Raw genomic sequence first — 15,809 nt, 5'->3', positions numbered from 1 at the left:
CCCAGAGCCCTCCAGTTCCATACCTGGAAGACTCCCTGGATGTAAAACATCCCAGAGCCCTCCAGTTCCATACCTGGAAGACTCCCTGGGCGTCAGCAGCCACGGCTGCGTGCAGAGGGGTGCGGCCCATGTTGTCGCGAGCGTTGGCGTCGGCCCCGGCGTCCAGGAGCCGCTTGGCAGCGTCGGCTCTGGAGTAGCGGGCTGCCAGGTGCAGAGCCATCTCCCCAGTGCGGTCTGTCTGTGCCTGCAGGTTGGCCCCCTGGTAGATCAGGTCTGTGATGATGTTTGCTGAGGAGTCCTCCCCGTCCTCGTCGTCCTCGCTGATGTCGGAGCCGCCCGCGCGCAGCGATGCCAGCATCAGCGGAGTGCAGCCGTCTGCAGAGGGGGAGATGGGGATATGGTAACCTGGCAAAGGCATGGAAACCTTCCTACAATCCTTCTTCCCTGAGCTCCAATCCCTCCAGCTGCTATAACCCAGACCTCCTCTTAAATCCTCTTAAATCTTTAATCTTAAACAGTTAGCAAAGTTGTCTTCCTTCCAAGTATGAGCACCCACTGCAAACCCCACAGAAATTAAGATATTCCTCTAAAGACTAAAATCATCATGAAACAAAAAAAACCCTTTACTGCTAAAGTGCAAAACTCCCCAAAAAAGTAAAGGTTAACTGAGAGAAGCAAGGGCTATAAAAATAAAAGTCAGCTGACAACCAAGTGTAACTGTACAGATGTTCTAACCACATCCCTGGGGAAAATAAACAGTTGAAGGAAAAGTTATTGAACAACTTGCCACTGATTACTGGTGACATTTGACTTCAGATATTCACCTGAACTGAAATGCAGACAAAAGCCTTCATACCTACAGAAGAGTTATCATGAGGATCCTGAAGCTGTGACAGTCAAGCACCCAAAGCTGACAAATGCCCCAGGATGAGCACTCTGACACAGTCTGAGTACTTTGGGAGACACTGATCTTACTCTGCTCAAGCCTCCAGTGATGGGATGTGCACAAAGGCTAAAGTCACACTCATCCAGCCAGGATCCCCGCATTGTGGAAGGAGAAAGGCTCCTCCAAACCTCTAATTTAACTCAGCTCCCTCTGATCAATGTCCCTCTCTGCTAATTGGAGAGGACAGTGCAGGAAGATCACCTCATGCTGCTAATTTTTCATCCTAGTTAAAATCCTCCTTGATGCAGGATAATTAAGATTTAAAACATCTCCACATGTTTTCAGCAACACATAAAAATGCTGAGTGCTTCAGTTCCAGCAGCCTGGATATTCCCTAATACCCCAAAACTGTGGCTGTAGACTCTAATACTGATTACTTCCTTGCTGATTTTACTGCTTTCCTCTGCACATCCTTCAGAGGCACCTGGAAAGCAGGAGGGACTGAGATGGCAGCAGAAGGGAACCTCACCCTGCTAATGGCTCCACTGGAGCCCACCAGCAGAAACACAAGGTAATTTTTTCAGCAAGTGCCTGATTTATCCCATGGGCGAGCAGGGGACAAACAACAGCTCCTCTGCTCTCAATCGCAGAGCGCTGCACAAAGCCACGCCGGTGTTCTGTGCACATGAACGAGGTGATATCTCCTACTGGAAGTGACACTCACAGCTCTAATGCCCTGCTCCCATTTCCCAGCTTCTGATCCCTGAGTCTTCCTGGCTCTCTGCTTTAGGACAGTTCCAAAACTTTCTAGAAATCTACGGGCACTGGAGGAGCGGGCTCTGCCCAGGCTCCAGCAGCCTGCACGCTCCTCCTAGTGGCTCCCCACCACAGGACACACAGCCTTCCTTCCACCCTGCTCCTTTCCCAGGATTTGCTGGACCTCCATCCTTTCCCAGGATTTGCTGGATGGCAGCAAAGTGTTGATGTTTGGGCACGGGTTCAGCTCTGAGATCCAGTCCTGTCTACAGACCCTCTCTGCTGCTCTCCCAAAGCCTTTGTGCTTCTCCCTCCCACTGCTGGCTCTGCTCCCTTGTCCCAAATGAGCACTCCTCAGTATTCCAGTCAGGCTGTGGTCTCCTCAGCACTGCCACAGCACAAAGAGCAGAGAGACTGAGCACAGAAAGGAGCTTTCCTTTCCTCCAGCACCACAGCTCTGGGAAAAAACACTTGTAGGATAGGTCTGGCTTGCTCAATTCACTGCAGTTGTCCTGGATGTTCATGCCTTGCTTCTCCACAGGGACAGCACAGCATTAAATCCCTGCAATAATTAACTGCCACCCTCCACAAAGTTTCTCAGGTGTGTGCAGCTCTTTTCAGAGCCTTGCAGGCTGGCCACACAAGGTTGGTTTTATGAGGCTAGCAAAAAGCACATCCAGCTAGACAGTCACAATTAAGTGCTTGATGGACTACTGAAGGGGAAAAAAAAAAAAAGCTGTGGACACAATGTCTTTTTTCCTCCTTCCAGCTTGTTCTCTCAAAGAGCTGGAAAAGAACCCAAAAGCATCCAGCTGGAGGCAGACACCCAGCATGGAAAATTCCAGCCTAAACCACTGAAGTTTTAGTAACTGAAAAAAAGAGGGGCATATAATAGGGACAGTTCATCAATTTTAATTATAAGGTGGTGTTAGCAGTTATGCCAATAATTGCATTACCCTGGTTACACACTCACAGTAACTCCAGTGAAAAGAATGTCCTCAGTGCTCTGGGGGATGAGAATAGTGTGGGGAGACAGAGGTGGTGGCAGCATTTTGTAAAAACTCTTCTGTCTTTCAGTAGGACAGTAGATGTACAATGCAGAGGGAGACAGTAAAGTCAGGAATTCACCAGACAGGCACAAGGTGCTGAAAGCTGGGCTCTAAGGAACCCACAGCAAAAATCTCTAGGTGATGCTTCTGGAGGACAGCTCTTGGATCCCTCTAAATTTGAGAGACTGCAGAAGGTGCTGGGTTAAGAGAGGCAGCAAACCCTTGGCACACTGAGGTGTTTCTCCTCTCTCTGGAAGAGATCTCCACTGTTCAGCCTGCACCTGCAGCCAGGATCTAACTCAGCCAGCTGCAGGTGGCTCCAGCACAGACACCTGCACTCAGCTCAGCCAGCCTGAGCACCCTTTGTAATTCATCAGGGGCAGCACAGCATTACTGGGGTGTGAACCACCCAGTTTTCAGACTTCTTGGGACACAAGGGAACTGCCCATTTTTTCCATCTGCCTGCAAAAATGAGGGTGGCCAGAGCAGAGAAACAGCCACATTAACTGTGAGGAATCCTACCCCTCCTTACTAACTTGTTATTCCAACATCTCTCAGACTTTTAAAATTATTTCTGCCCCTGACAGCTGCTTGCTTCTGATGCCACAGAGAGAAATAACTTAGAGCAGCCTGCTGGAAGCTTCACAATTGTATCTGGATGGCAGGAAAACAACTCACAGGTCATTATTATTTCATTGCTGTTGTTGGACAAAGCTTTGGGTGAACATGAAAATAAGCAGTCTGGAGTCTTAAGAACATTATTGCCTGCACTTGGAAAGCTTTTACCCTGCCACACAACTAGAAGTTTCAATGGGGGAAATAAAGAAAAGCTTAAATTTGGCAGAAACTGATGGTTTATGTTCTCACACTGGTTACACAAAAATCCCTCCTTCCCTTTGCATTTAGGAGAGCCAACGGGTCAATGAGCAGAAAAGACAATAGAAAGGAACTGAGAGAATGGGTCCAGCCATCCTTAAATTGCATGGAAATATTCCCACAAAAGGCAGTAAAAACAGGAATTGCAGCAATATCATCAGCACCACCTCTCTGCATATGAACAAGAGCCATGTTTGCAGCTCTTCAGCCAGAATAAAGCTCTTGGCTGACTGTCTCCTCTCAGAACCCAGAGATCAGCTATCACCAGATGACCCTCCCAGTCCCTTACCAGCTCATGCAGCTTTAGTACCACACATAAAAAGCAGAAGGGGGTTCCCAGTGCATCTAGTCACTTGGAACTGAGAGAGAGCAAACCTGCCTGCATGTTAAAGAAAAACCTTCAAAATCCACAGTTCTGTTATCAATTCAATGACTTAATCATCCCAAGCTGGAGATATAAATCAGGGGATAAAATAAAAATTTGTGAACAGTCTTGCTGCATTGCTGCTCTGCTCAGGACAGACACCTCACACACTGCTAATGAGGGTAGACTGTCTGCCAAAAAACCCTCTTATTCAGGAAAAGGCCATCCTTGCTTCCTCAACTGGTAACAGACACCTCAGGTATAAAATCTGCTAAGCTGGTCCTTAGAAAAGTCTGGCATATATCTCTGCAGTGATCCAACTGGAGAAACTGGGGTTATTTCCAGCACAATTATGCATCCAGAATTTCTGACAATATCACTTAGGCACACACTGTTACAAATGAAATTCTACAGGTGCTTGATAAGTGAATTTTTTTCCTCCTGGCTCCATAATATTCCATGTGCTACAGAGCATGGTTTGAGCTTTCCAGCTTTTTCCTTCAGGGGTGCACCCTGTGCATTCCCTGAGCAGCACAGAATTCCTGCTGGTGTTCCTGCATACTCCATTGACTTTGTGCCACCAGCAGCCCCAGCCATGGGAGCCAGGAGGGGCTGCTGGCTGGCAGGACACACAGACACCGAGTCCTGACCTGGCCCTCTGACATTGACATCCAGAACATCCACTTCTTGGTCAGCCTGGGGGGGTGTGAGGGCCAGGGAGGTGCTCCCACAGACATCTGCTGCCTCCAGGTGCTGCTGTGTCCACTGGCGCTGGTCAATCTGCTCGTCCCCTTCTGGCAGCAGGGCCTGGTCCTCAGCCTGGGGACACCAAAACAGCAGATGCTTCAAAATTCACATCAAGTGGCCAAAGATCCTCAAAGTTCTCGGGGTGCTCTTAGTTTTGGTGGGGTTTCTCAGGTTTGGGTGGGGATTTCTGTCACATTTTGCTTTTCTGGGAGGGGTTTGTTTTCTTGCAAGCTAATGGTGGTCTCCATTTATTTCTGCTTGGCATTCTCAGCTTTCATCCTCTCACCATTCATTGTCAGGCCTGAACTGCAAGACATGACATTAAACCTTCCTGTCCCTTTTGCTGCTGTAGGGAGGGGACCCTGGAACAGAAGGTGACTTTACTTTCTCCACTCTGGTGGCAGTGTTAACCTGAGGATTTTCTCCTCAGACACCATTAACAATTTATTACCAATCTCTAGGCCAAGGGAGGCTTTCAGAGAGGGAAGGTGATGCAGAGGGTTGTCTCACCAGCAGTTCCAGATGGTATTTAAGTCTTGGAGCTCCTTACCTTTGCTCTCTTTGGCTGAGGTCCACCATCACCTGCCCAGTGCTCAGTTGTCCCAGGATCAGCCAGGTTACCCTCTGGTATCTGCACTGACAGATTTCTGACAAACAAGAAGAATGTGTCACTTTGCAGCCTGAGCAGGTGCTGCTGCTGTTGAAACTTACACTGTCCTACAAAGGGGTGCTTGGGAGTTTGGTAGCTTGCAGAGGAACCAAGAAATTACAGATTTCAGGCAGCCAACAGTGGCATTAAATGCACTGAGAACTGAAAAGCTGTTTAAATCAGTGGAAAGCCAAAACTGCATGAAACTTCTGAAACTTTCCACTACTTCTGAGGCACATTTTTGATGCATTGAGCTAGAAATATTGCTGTCATCTATCAACCTAAAAATGTCTCACCTATTCCAGGAGAAAATTAGGCAAACTGTGCCCAGCTGCTGACCTATACTGCTCAGTATCAGGAAACCAAACAAAACCAGGAGATCAGATTCCTTGTTGGCATTTTATACATTACAGTTAATTAAAATTCTTCAGTCCAAACCAGATGATTTTAAATTTACAGGAATAGCCTAAAAAATTCTAGCTTAAAAGGAAGCTTTCTCTAAGGAGTTAAGTGCCTTTGGTGAAACATATTTCAGCCACGTTCTCAAAAATCCTCAAGCCACTAATAAACAGAATGGCAGTGGCCTAAATGCAAACTTACTTGAGTCCAACAGCATCTTCCCCCACGGGCTCTCTGCGTTTGTGGTTGCTGGGATCCCTGCGCAGGATGAACCCCTCTGGCAGCCACAGAGAACCGTGCTTGCGCTTGCGCTTGGCCATCATCACACCCAGCAGAAGGATCAGCAGGATGATCAAAGCTGCCACAGCAAGCAGGTAAAGCAGCTGGGTCTTTGGTGGTAACAAGGGCTCACCTAAAAATTTCAGTGAAAACATGGTGTGATTAACGAAGTGGAGACAATCTTCAACCTACAGACTCCCTTTTCTCAGCACAGTCCTTCCCACAGGCAGCATAACATCTCTGCACAGTTTAGGCTCCACTGAGACAGCTGGAAGAACATAAAACTTCTTTTTGACTTCCCTTGGTTTGGTTTCTCAAAGTATTTTTCAGAGTATACAAAGATCCTGCTCCTTCCTGCAGCCACCCTCATGTGGCACAGGGAGAGCTGACCTACATGAAGATGGCCCAGCCAGGAAAAGCAATAATGCCAATCTAGAACAGGTTTGCAGCTGAGCCTCAGACTGAGGGAGATGGAGCAGAAATCAAAGAGATTACTGCCAGAAGAGAAATCCTCTGGTAGACTGGACTGAGGAATGCCTCCCAGCCTCTCTCTAAATGGCGCCTTTTCCACTGAATTCATGGCTTAAAGCACAGGAATAGTTTCAGTGCAGAGATCACCCCTGCAGTGCTGCAGCACAAGAGATTACTGATTTGACAAGCAGTGAAGTGACTGGGCTCTAAATTAAATGTCCTGCCTTACTAACCAGACATCCCCTCTGTGCCCTGTGCACAAACACACTCCTGTAACTGGGGACAAACAAGTTACCTCCCAGAAACCACACTGAACAGCGAGACACCAGGAGATGATCATGGATAACCTGAGCATTTTGCAAGGCCAAGTTTGAGGACTGCCTCCCTCAACAGGCAATTTCCCTCTGCAATTACTCACTTTGCACAGACACAAAAGGATAGGGCAGCATGCCCTTGATGGCCTGAGCAGCCAAGAGAGCTGCAGCAGCTTCTGTGTTGTGAAAGCATTGCTCCGAGTCCTCTGCACACTGCCGGTTGTCAATCTCCAGGAACACCTTGGTGCTGCAGAGACACAGGAAGAGGGCATGGAAATGAATCAGTGACAGAAACTTATGCCAAAGCAGTAGGTTAAACTGCAGCAGCCTTTTATGTTCATCTTTCTACCTTTTATGTTCATCTTTCTACCTTTTACGTTAGTTTTTCTACCTTTTACGTTCATCTTTCTACCTTTTACGTTCATCTTTCTACCTTTTACGTTCATCTTTCTACCTTTTACGTTCATCTTTCTACCTTTTATGTTCATCTTTTTACCTTTTATGTTCATCTTTCTACCTTTTACGTTCATCTTTCTACCTTTTATGTTCATCTTTCTACCTTTTATGTTCATCTTTTTACCTTTTATGTTCATCTTTCTACCTTTTATGGTCATCTTCCTACCGTTTACGTTCATCTTTCTACCTTTTATGTTCATCTTTCCACCTTTTATGTTCATCTTTCTACCTTTTATGTTCATCTTTCTACCTTTTATGTTCATCTTTCTACCTTTTACGTTAGTTTTTCTACCTTTTATGTCCATCTTTTTACCTTTTATGCTCATCTTTCTACCTTTTATGTTCATATTTCTACCTTTTACGTTCATCTTTCCACCTTTTATGTTCATCTTTGTACCTTTTATGTTAATTTTTCTACCTTTTATGTTCATCTTTCTACCTTTTACGTTAGTTTTTCTACCTTTTATGTTCATGTTTCTACCTTTTATGTTCATCTTTCTACCTTTTACGTTAGTTTTTCTACCTTTTATGTTCATCATTCCACCTTTTACGTTCATCTTCCTACCTTTTACGTTCATCTTCCTACCTTTTATGTTCATCTTTCCACCTTTTACGTTCATCTTTCTACCTTTTATGTTAATTTTTCTACCTTTTATGTTAATTTTTCTACCTTTTATGTTCATCTTCCTACCGTTTATGTTCATCTTTCTACCCCAGAGCCGAACTGGGTGGTTGTAACAGCGTTACATTTTCCCATTTACAAAAACATCCTGCAGCCCTAGGAAGTCCAGAATGCTCCACAAGCATTCAGCAAGGCCAGAGGGAGACAGAGCAACCCACTCACCCAATGACCTCTTGCTCCAGCTCTCTGTGCCTGCGAACCACCACGAGCGAGCGGCGGCTCCGCGCCGCCGGTTTCTCCCCGTAGTAGGGGAACACCATGAGGTTCCCCTGGGAGTCCAGCTTGATCCTGAGGTTGGTGTGCAGGAGCGTTCCCAGAGTGCGCAGGAAGCTGCGGACATCCTCCAGCAGCTCGTCAGGGGGCATCAGGACCACGATGATGAGGGTGCCCTCCGCCAGCTTCTCGGCTTTGTCGCCGGCGCAGTCCAGGCCGTCCCAGCCGCACTCCTCGCTGTTGCAGCCCTGGTCGCAGCGCCCGTCCGCGTAGTGATCCGCGCAGTACTTGTCGTACCTGGGGCAGGGAGAGGTGAGAGAACTGCTGGTTCTGTTTGCTGGGGTGTCTGAACACCTCCTGCCTCAGCCAAGGGAGAAGTGTCACTGCAAAGCTGCAGCGTTTGGCACAAATACCTGAAGAGAAAGAAGTGCTGCTGCAGACAAGCTAGAAAACACGCTCAGAGGAAGCAAACACAGCTGGGATTAAAATACAGGTATGGCTGCTATGGAACAAAATTCAGGATAGCAGGCAGTTCCATTAAAACCTAGTACAAGGCAAAATGCCTCCTATTTACATTTCCAGGGAAAGCAGGGCACATCCACCAAGCAGGTTAACACATTACCATTATTTGGGTTATCCACAGCACAAAAATTCCAAAAATAGAGAAATGCACAAAGAAACTCCAGGATGCCGAGGACAGCAAGAGAAACAATGGGAGAGAAGGGAGCAACAGGCAGCAGTTATGTTAGCCACACAGAGCAAATGTTCTCAGCATGGAGCCTTACTTGCAGGTCCTGCTATTTTGCTGACACTCGAAGTTGTCGAACAGGCACTCGGGCGTGTTGCAGAACTCGTCACACTGCCCATTGAACAGCATCCAGCAGCGCAGGGAGGAGGAGCAGTTGGCCCAAGGATCCTCCATTGTCAGGGAGCAGTCTCCTCCATCCCACTGGCATGCATGGGTGTTGCAGTCTTCATCACAATAGCCATCCCTGGCTTTTTCTGCACACTGGGAATCCAGACATCCTCGGGGCTCCGGGCTGAAAGTCACGGGCTGCTCACAGTGGCTGCCCTGGGTGTGAACAGGGCACTGGCAGTAGTAGTAAGGAGGCTGAGAATGAGGGTGGCAGCTGCCCCCATTCTGGCAGGGGCCACTGGCACAGCCTGGGTTTGTCTGGCACTCCTCTCCCACAGACAGCTTGGGGCAATAGCACCGTGGGCCAGAAGATGTTTGGATGCACTGCTCCCCCTTCTTGCATTTCACCTGTCCACAGGAACTGTGGCTGCTGAACTCACATTTGGCTCCAGAATAACCCTACAGGGTGGGGAAAAAAAAAGGCAAAACAATCAGTGGCACAAATCTATTCTTCAGCACTCTGAGGCAAGGTGTCATGTGCAAATCCTTCCTCCTCTGTAACTCCTCTAGCCTCACTGCAGGAGCCATGGCTTTCTGGACTTAAACTTGGGATAAACTAGGAAATCACAAGGCTCTGTTACATTTTGAAAACAGCCTAGAAGAGCCACAAACACGGGCAATCCTTGCAGCAAGCACAGAAAACCCAGGACTGCAAAAAATAACCAAGAAACAAACTGTAATTGAATGGTAGTTTTAAGACAAAAAAGCCTTGCTTGTTTGGGACAGCAACAGGCAGCATCACTCTCCTGGGACACCTGGAAGCCCTGGATCTCCCTGCTAAGCAGATGAGCTAAGGGATGAGGGTAAAGAGTGTCCAATCTTGGCCTGCTGTGGTGCTTACCGGGGGACACTGGCAGATGAAGCCATCGGGCATGTTGCTGGCCACAGCGCAGGTCCCCCCGTTCTGGCACGGCTTCCGGGGACACACGTCGATGACACTCTCACAGTGACGGCCTGGGATGGAGCACAGGGAGAGGAGAGCAGAGAAACACGTGAGGGATCACCCCAGACAGACTTTTTTGGAGGGAGCATCTCTTTGGATAAGGTGTGGTCTCCACCTAGCTGCACAAGCAGTGGAAGGCACAACCCCAGAGTGCACAAGGTGTGCCTGGAGACAGCTCCAGAGCACACTCAACACAGCTCAAAGATGGAATGTGCTGCTGTCATCTCCAAGTCAGCCAGGCACAGGGGCTGAAGGTGATGCACCAGTTTGGGGCTTCCTAAGACTTCTGTACTTTTTGGGAGATGCTCAGTGAGTCCAAGGGCAAACCACACTGTAACATGAAAGAACAACCCTCAGGACCAGATGTGATGTACCACGAGGGAACCAAGCAGAGTCTCCTCAGACTGATCAGCCAGAGATCTTACTGCACTGACCAGCTCCCAGAGTCAAACTGACACCAAACTTCTAAAAGTTTGGGGATGATCTAAGCATGACTTGGACCCCCTAGGAAAGCATTAATAGGAGTCTCCAGACATGTGCAGCCAAGACTTTGCAGACAGGGCAGGATTGCCCACAGAGTCCTGGCATCCCACCAGTCACAGACCACAGCAAAGCCACCCCAGCCCCTCCCAGGCAGAGGGGTCAGTGTGGAATGTGCAGAAGACAGACAGCTGGAGGAGGAAGCATGTTCCCCCTCTGTGCCTGACATTCCCAGACAGACTTCATGTCTGAGACACAGCAGCTCTCCCTGCTCCCCCTGGGGTGCAGCACTCCTCGCAGCACAACATCCAGCAACCCTTCCATGAGGGTCAGAAGCCACAGGAGGAATAATTCATAAAAGCAACCTTAACAGACAGGCTTAAAATAAACCCATCTGATGGCCTGCACCAGTGTCCCACCAGCCCCACTTCCCTCCTACATCACTCTTTCAGGAACTTCTGGCAGGCTAAGTAATACTAATTCAAAATTAATTAATTCAATTAATTAAGTAATTCAAAAGCTACTACATGAATGCTTCAAATGCACATCTTTGTGATTTCTTTGCATCTGAAGCTCACAAATTGAATGGAAAAAAATCAGAGCATCTTTAAATTTTAAGAAAAAAAGAGGAGTAAAAACTGCTGGTAAAGCATGCAGGAAAGGTTGCTGGTAAGCAGGGAAAGTGAAAGGCTTTAATGGAGGAAAACTGAATGCATAAGAAGTTAAACTGACATGGAAAATGGAAAGCTGAAAGCTAAGACACATCTGGAGACCATTAGAGCAAACTTAAGCCCAGTGGGAGGCAGAAAGCAGAATAGCAGCAACACTAACAAAGAGAAGATCTAGAGAGAGTGAGACATAAGCCTGCACAGTGTGAAATCCTTGCAAAGTTGTGATTTGAAGCTGGGTTGTGGGAGGATCACCAAGCTAGGAATGTGCAGCCTGTCTATGCACAGAATCCTGCCCACATCACCAGGGTAAGGAGGAAAGGCAGCGAGGAGCAGGTCAAAAGCTAATTATGATACCATGACACTGATTTATACAGAAAATTCATATGGCTGCTTAGCAAAAGGAAAAGCCACAGATAAGCTGACACATGAACTGTTACAATTTCAATATCAGAAATGTGAAACTATGAAGGCAAGAAAAGTACCACCAGGAAAGGAAAAGTCCTGGAAGGCGAGCGTCTCAGGAGGTTCCTTTATCCGAGACAGCTCTGGAAGCCAAATTTCTTAGATGGCTTAAAAGACTGGTTTAAAAACTGAAACATGTTGTAGGGAAACAACCAGACACTGTGAAGGGAAGTAGCACTGCCAGGAAGGGACAGAACTTCCATTTCTCCAGACAGTGCCATTAAACTGGAAGCTTCTCACGGCTACTCACCGGTGAAAGCGCTGCGGCAGATGCACCTGTAATCGTTTGTCAGCTGGACACAGTCCAGGCTCCCTCGAGGGTTGCAGGGGTTGGAGAGGCACTCGTTGATGTCCCCCTCACAGCGCTCTCCTGCAAAGCCCTGGGGGCAGAGGCAGCTGTAGCCCCCCACCTGGTCAATGCACTGCCCTCCGTTGAAGCAGCGCGGAGCTCCCGACTCGGCGGCGCAGTCATCCACGTTCTCCTCGCACAGACGGCCTGGCAACGCAGGGAGCAGGGACACATTGAGGACACAGAGCTGTGGCTGCCTTTCCTATCGTGCCTCAAGTTCTGGCTTTCATATTTCCCAGGTTCTGTAGTGCACTGGTGACTCTGAACTCCATATGAAGTGTCAGCCAGTTCTCCTCACAGCTCAGGCACACACAACAATCCTTTTCCAGCCCCACAACCAAGGACAGCGCTGCAGCTCCAGCCCCAAAAAGCACAACCAGCAGTGAATTGAGGAGAGCAATCTGGGAGGATGGGACTGCATCACCTGCAGCTGGAATTGGACAATTAACCCAACATGGAAATGGACCAAAACTGATCAAAGTGTGAAAACTCATAACCTCCACCTTGGGTGGAGCCTTGGCCAGGCTCTTGCAGTGCCCAAGGTGCATCCTTTGAAGTCTTTTAATAAATCCCTGCTTTATTCCTTTAACTCTCTCTACCCCTGTTCCAGGCAGCCTCTGGAGGCATCACCTACACTTCTCATCAAGTTTTAGGTCATGCCACACACAGTCCCTGAAATAAGCAGGTAAAGATCCCAGCTTAATACGCTGCACACCCTCTGCAGACAGCCAGCTTGGGATCAAGCTGAGGGTACATGTGTTTTTCATCCAGGCTGTCCTCAATGCTAGGCCTTCCTGCTATTTGGCAGCTTTCATACTCGACTTAATTTAAGGGCATAATTAAAAACACAAAACCAAAGCAAGCCCAAAAAAAGATGCACTTGATTTAGCCCTGAGACTGAGCAGAGCCCCGTGCTGTCCTCGAAAGGCTCCCCTGCAACTGGGCAAAGAGCATTCGTGGCAACAGCATTAAAACAAGCAACAGCAAACTAACAAAAAAAAAGCATTAAAACACTGATTTCCTCCTGTCTGGCTTCTGGGGACCTACAGCAAACCCCCAACAGCAGCCAGGGAGGGCAATTTCTTCTCCTCCCTTGTGGGATTTCCTTTCAAGGGACGAGGTCTGGTTCTGCTTTCACTGCACGAGGGGATGGAGAGGGGAGGCTGAGCAAGTTTATTGCTCTTCCAACCACAGCAAGTAAAATCCTTCACCTAGATATGGAGGATGTTTATACTAGCATCAGTAAAGTAGCTTTTTATTTTCTAATTAATTAATTATTTTTAATTCATTACAAACTGGGACCAAAGCTAAGTTTTACTACCCTAAATAACTGTATAAAGCCTCCTCCAATTCCTTTAATTGAAAAATACGTCCAGAAAGTAATTAATCTCAATAAAGGAAGACTGAAGGATTAAAAGCAGGACACTCAGAACCTCTCAAAGGATGGTGGGGGATTTAATGGAATACAGAAATCCTGGCAATGCAGATACTGGTACATAAATACACTCCAGGATGTAGAGACCTAAAAAGCAGTTTTGTTTCTGCTTTTCTTTTATTGCACTTTCTTTGCCTTTTTTTTTTTTTGTTTTAAATTAAAGAATAATATTAAGAACAATGCATGAAGAATTGGTAGTGCAATGATTTACAATGAAATAAACATTTATCCAGAGTGGGGAGGTGAGCTGAGAGCCACACTGAGGTGAATGAACTGGTGATATTCATGGGAAGGAGGCAAATTTATTATTTTATAATTGTAGTTAAATTTAGTTTATGAACCAAGAATTTATCTGAAGATTTCACCTACATTGAGATGACACTTCAGAAGGAAAAAGCTAGAGCACTGTAAAATTTTTAACTGCCTTGAGAAATAACCTTAAAAAAGAACATAAAGCTTTTACTGCTGGGTTAAAATGGGTTAAATTCTGAATATTTTCAAAGGTAGAAGCCAGGTTCATAGGTCAGATATAAAAGGGAAGGCTAGGATTCAGGAAACCTGGCAATAAACAGTCTGTGGAATTATGCTTACTGAAAACTACTGATATAAACTGTGGACTATTTTTTCCCCCTTTTTTTTAAAAGGAGCTTTTAATAAAAGAGCTCAAATATGCTGAAACAGTTTAAGGTAGACTAGAGTCACTCAACTTCTTTTCTAAGACTCTGAGAAGTCCAAAAGACTCCAGGACAGAGGACACTGAAGGGCAAAAATTTAAGCAAATAAAGGATATTGGAAGTTATGTGAGAACTGAGAACGTTTCCTATTTGTTTCATAGCACCTTAGCCAAAAAGAAACCTTGGATTTACTGTATCAAAACTGATAGGTTTGGGAGAGACCTTAACAGCAATCCACATTGCCAAAGAGAGATCATACATTCCCAAGGGACACTGCCACGACCTATTCCTTTAAAAGAAAAAAAATAAAATTAAAAGGGAGGGGAAGGGGGGGGGAGAAAAAAAAAAAAAGCAGCATTTATTTTTAAAGAGAAAATATGTGTCTCAAGGGACCCAATGTACTTTGGGAACATTCTTCAAAGAACATAATGCATTCCCTTTCAACTGGTGAAAGCAGCAGTCAGAGAGGAAAATTCTTTCCTGTAATATTCAGTTATTGATGGCTGAGTTTCCTACCCCGAGTTCCTGGTGGGCAGGAGCACTTGAAGCGATTGACGAGGTCGATGCAGGTCCCCCCGTTCTGGCAGGGCTGGAACTGGCACTCATCCACTTCATACTCACAGTTGACACCCTGGTATCCAGCCACACACTGTGGGCACAGAAATGAGGGTGGGTGCTCTGCCAGCATCCCAGAAAGGACAGGGGAGCCCTCCTTGGGGCAGGTTAGGGCTGCTTTTGGAGCTGAACAACTCCACGTGGTTTCAAGGGCTGCTTCAGCACACAACTCGACCATGGGACACCTAACAGGGCACTGCAAATTTGAGTTAGAGCAGTTTGATTGCTGCAAAGAGCAGGTCAAATCTTGGTATCCTCCAGCATTGAAAGTGGCTTGGTTGTTTTGGCTTCAGGTTTACATAAAACTCATCATTTCCCACTGAGCATGGGCTTCCAAGGCCATCCTGGAAAGCTCAGGGAGCTTGATATACAATAATCTCATGGCCTACACTGCTCTCTGCATCAGCCTTGGGAAACAAAGCAGTGGAAAGCATTTCCCACCCTGAGAGGCAAGGGATACCTTGCCCATCCGACAGGGAAAATACAATATTCCTTGAATACATTTTACAAATATTTTAATATAAACCACACCTCAGGCAAAAAGCTTTTCCAGGGAAGAATCCCCCTCTCCAATAACACAGAGTTCACATGCTCATCACCCACAGCTCCTTCCAATCACACCTCTTAATTCTGTCTTTAAAACCTCTCAGAAGCACTGCTTTTGCTACAGCCAAATGAAAAATACCATCCAGGTGCAGGCTGCTTTTATCCCCTATTTGAAGGTACTCTGCAACTTGTAGGTGTTTCTGATTTCTTCTGATTCCTCTGTATCACTGTGCCCTAAGAATTTATCAGTAAATATTCTATTCATCCCTTTGTATCACTTTGCCCTAAGTATTTATCAGTAAATATTTTGTTTATCCCTTTGTACCACTGTCCCCTAAGAATTTCTCATTAAATATTCTGTTTATCCCCCTGTATCACTCTCCCCTAAGAATTTCTCATTAAATATTCTGTTTATCCCCCTGTATCACTGTGCCCTAAGTATTTATCAGTAAATATTTTGTTTATCCCTCTGTATCCCTGTGCCCTACAAATTTATCAGTAAATATTCTATTTATCGCTCTGTATCATTGTGCCTTGAGTATTTACCAGTAAATACTCTATTTATCCCCCTGTACCC

The 15,809-nt window shown here is 46.5% G+C and overlaps 1 protein-coding gene across 1 annotated transcript in view; it reads right to left on the bottom strand.

Moving 5' to 3' along the window:
• Positions 1 to 15,809, bottom strand: part of NOTCH2 (notch receptor 2) — a 77,648-nt gene that overhangs the window by 5,309 nt on the left and 56,530 nt on the right. The window contains exons 19-28 of the mRNA XM_019007585.2: positions 14,588 to 14,973; positions 11,864 to 12,109; positions 9,899 to 10,011; positions 8,927 to 9,456; positions 8,091 to 8,438; positions 6,895 to 7,037; positions 5,928 to 6,138; positions 5,229 to 5,325; positions 4,582 to 4,750; positions 74 to 375 (exon numbers count right to left, since the gene is read on the bottom strand). Of these exons, the coding sequence (XP_018863130.1) occupies positions 74 to 375; positions 4,582 to 4,750; positions 5,229 to 5,325; positions 5,928 to 6,138; positions 6,895 to 7,037; positions 8,091 to 8,438; positions 8,927 to 9,456; positions 9,899 to 10,011; positions 11,864 to 12,109; positions 14,588 to 14,973 (2,545 nt within the window). The remainder of the gene's footprint in view (positions 1 to 73; positions 376 to 4,581; positions 4,751 to 5,228; positions 5,326 to 5,927; positions 6,139 to 6,894; positions 7,038 to 8,090; positions 8,439 to 8,926; positions 9,457 to 9,898; positions 10,012 to 11,863; positions 12,110 to 14,587; positions 14,974 to 15,809) is intronic.

Source organism: Parus major, chromosome 8 (assembly GCF_001522545.3).
Source record: "Parus major isolate Abel chromosome 8, Parus_major1.1, whole genome shotgun sequence".
NCBI lineage: Eukaryota > Metazoa > Chordata > Aves > Passeriformes > Paridae > Parus > Parus major.
This window is presented reverse-complemented; position numbering and strand designations above follow the sequence as displayed.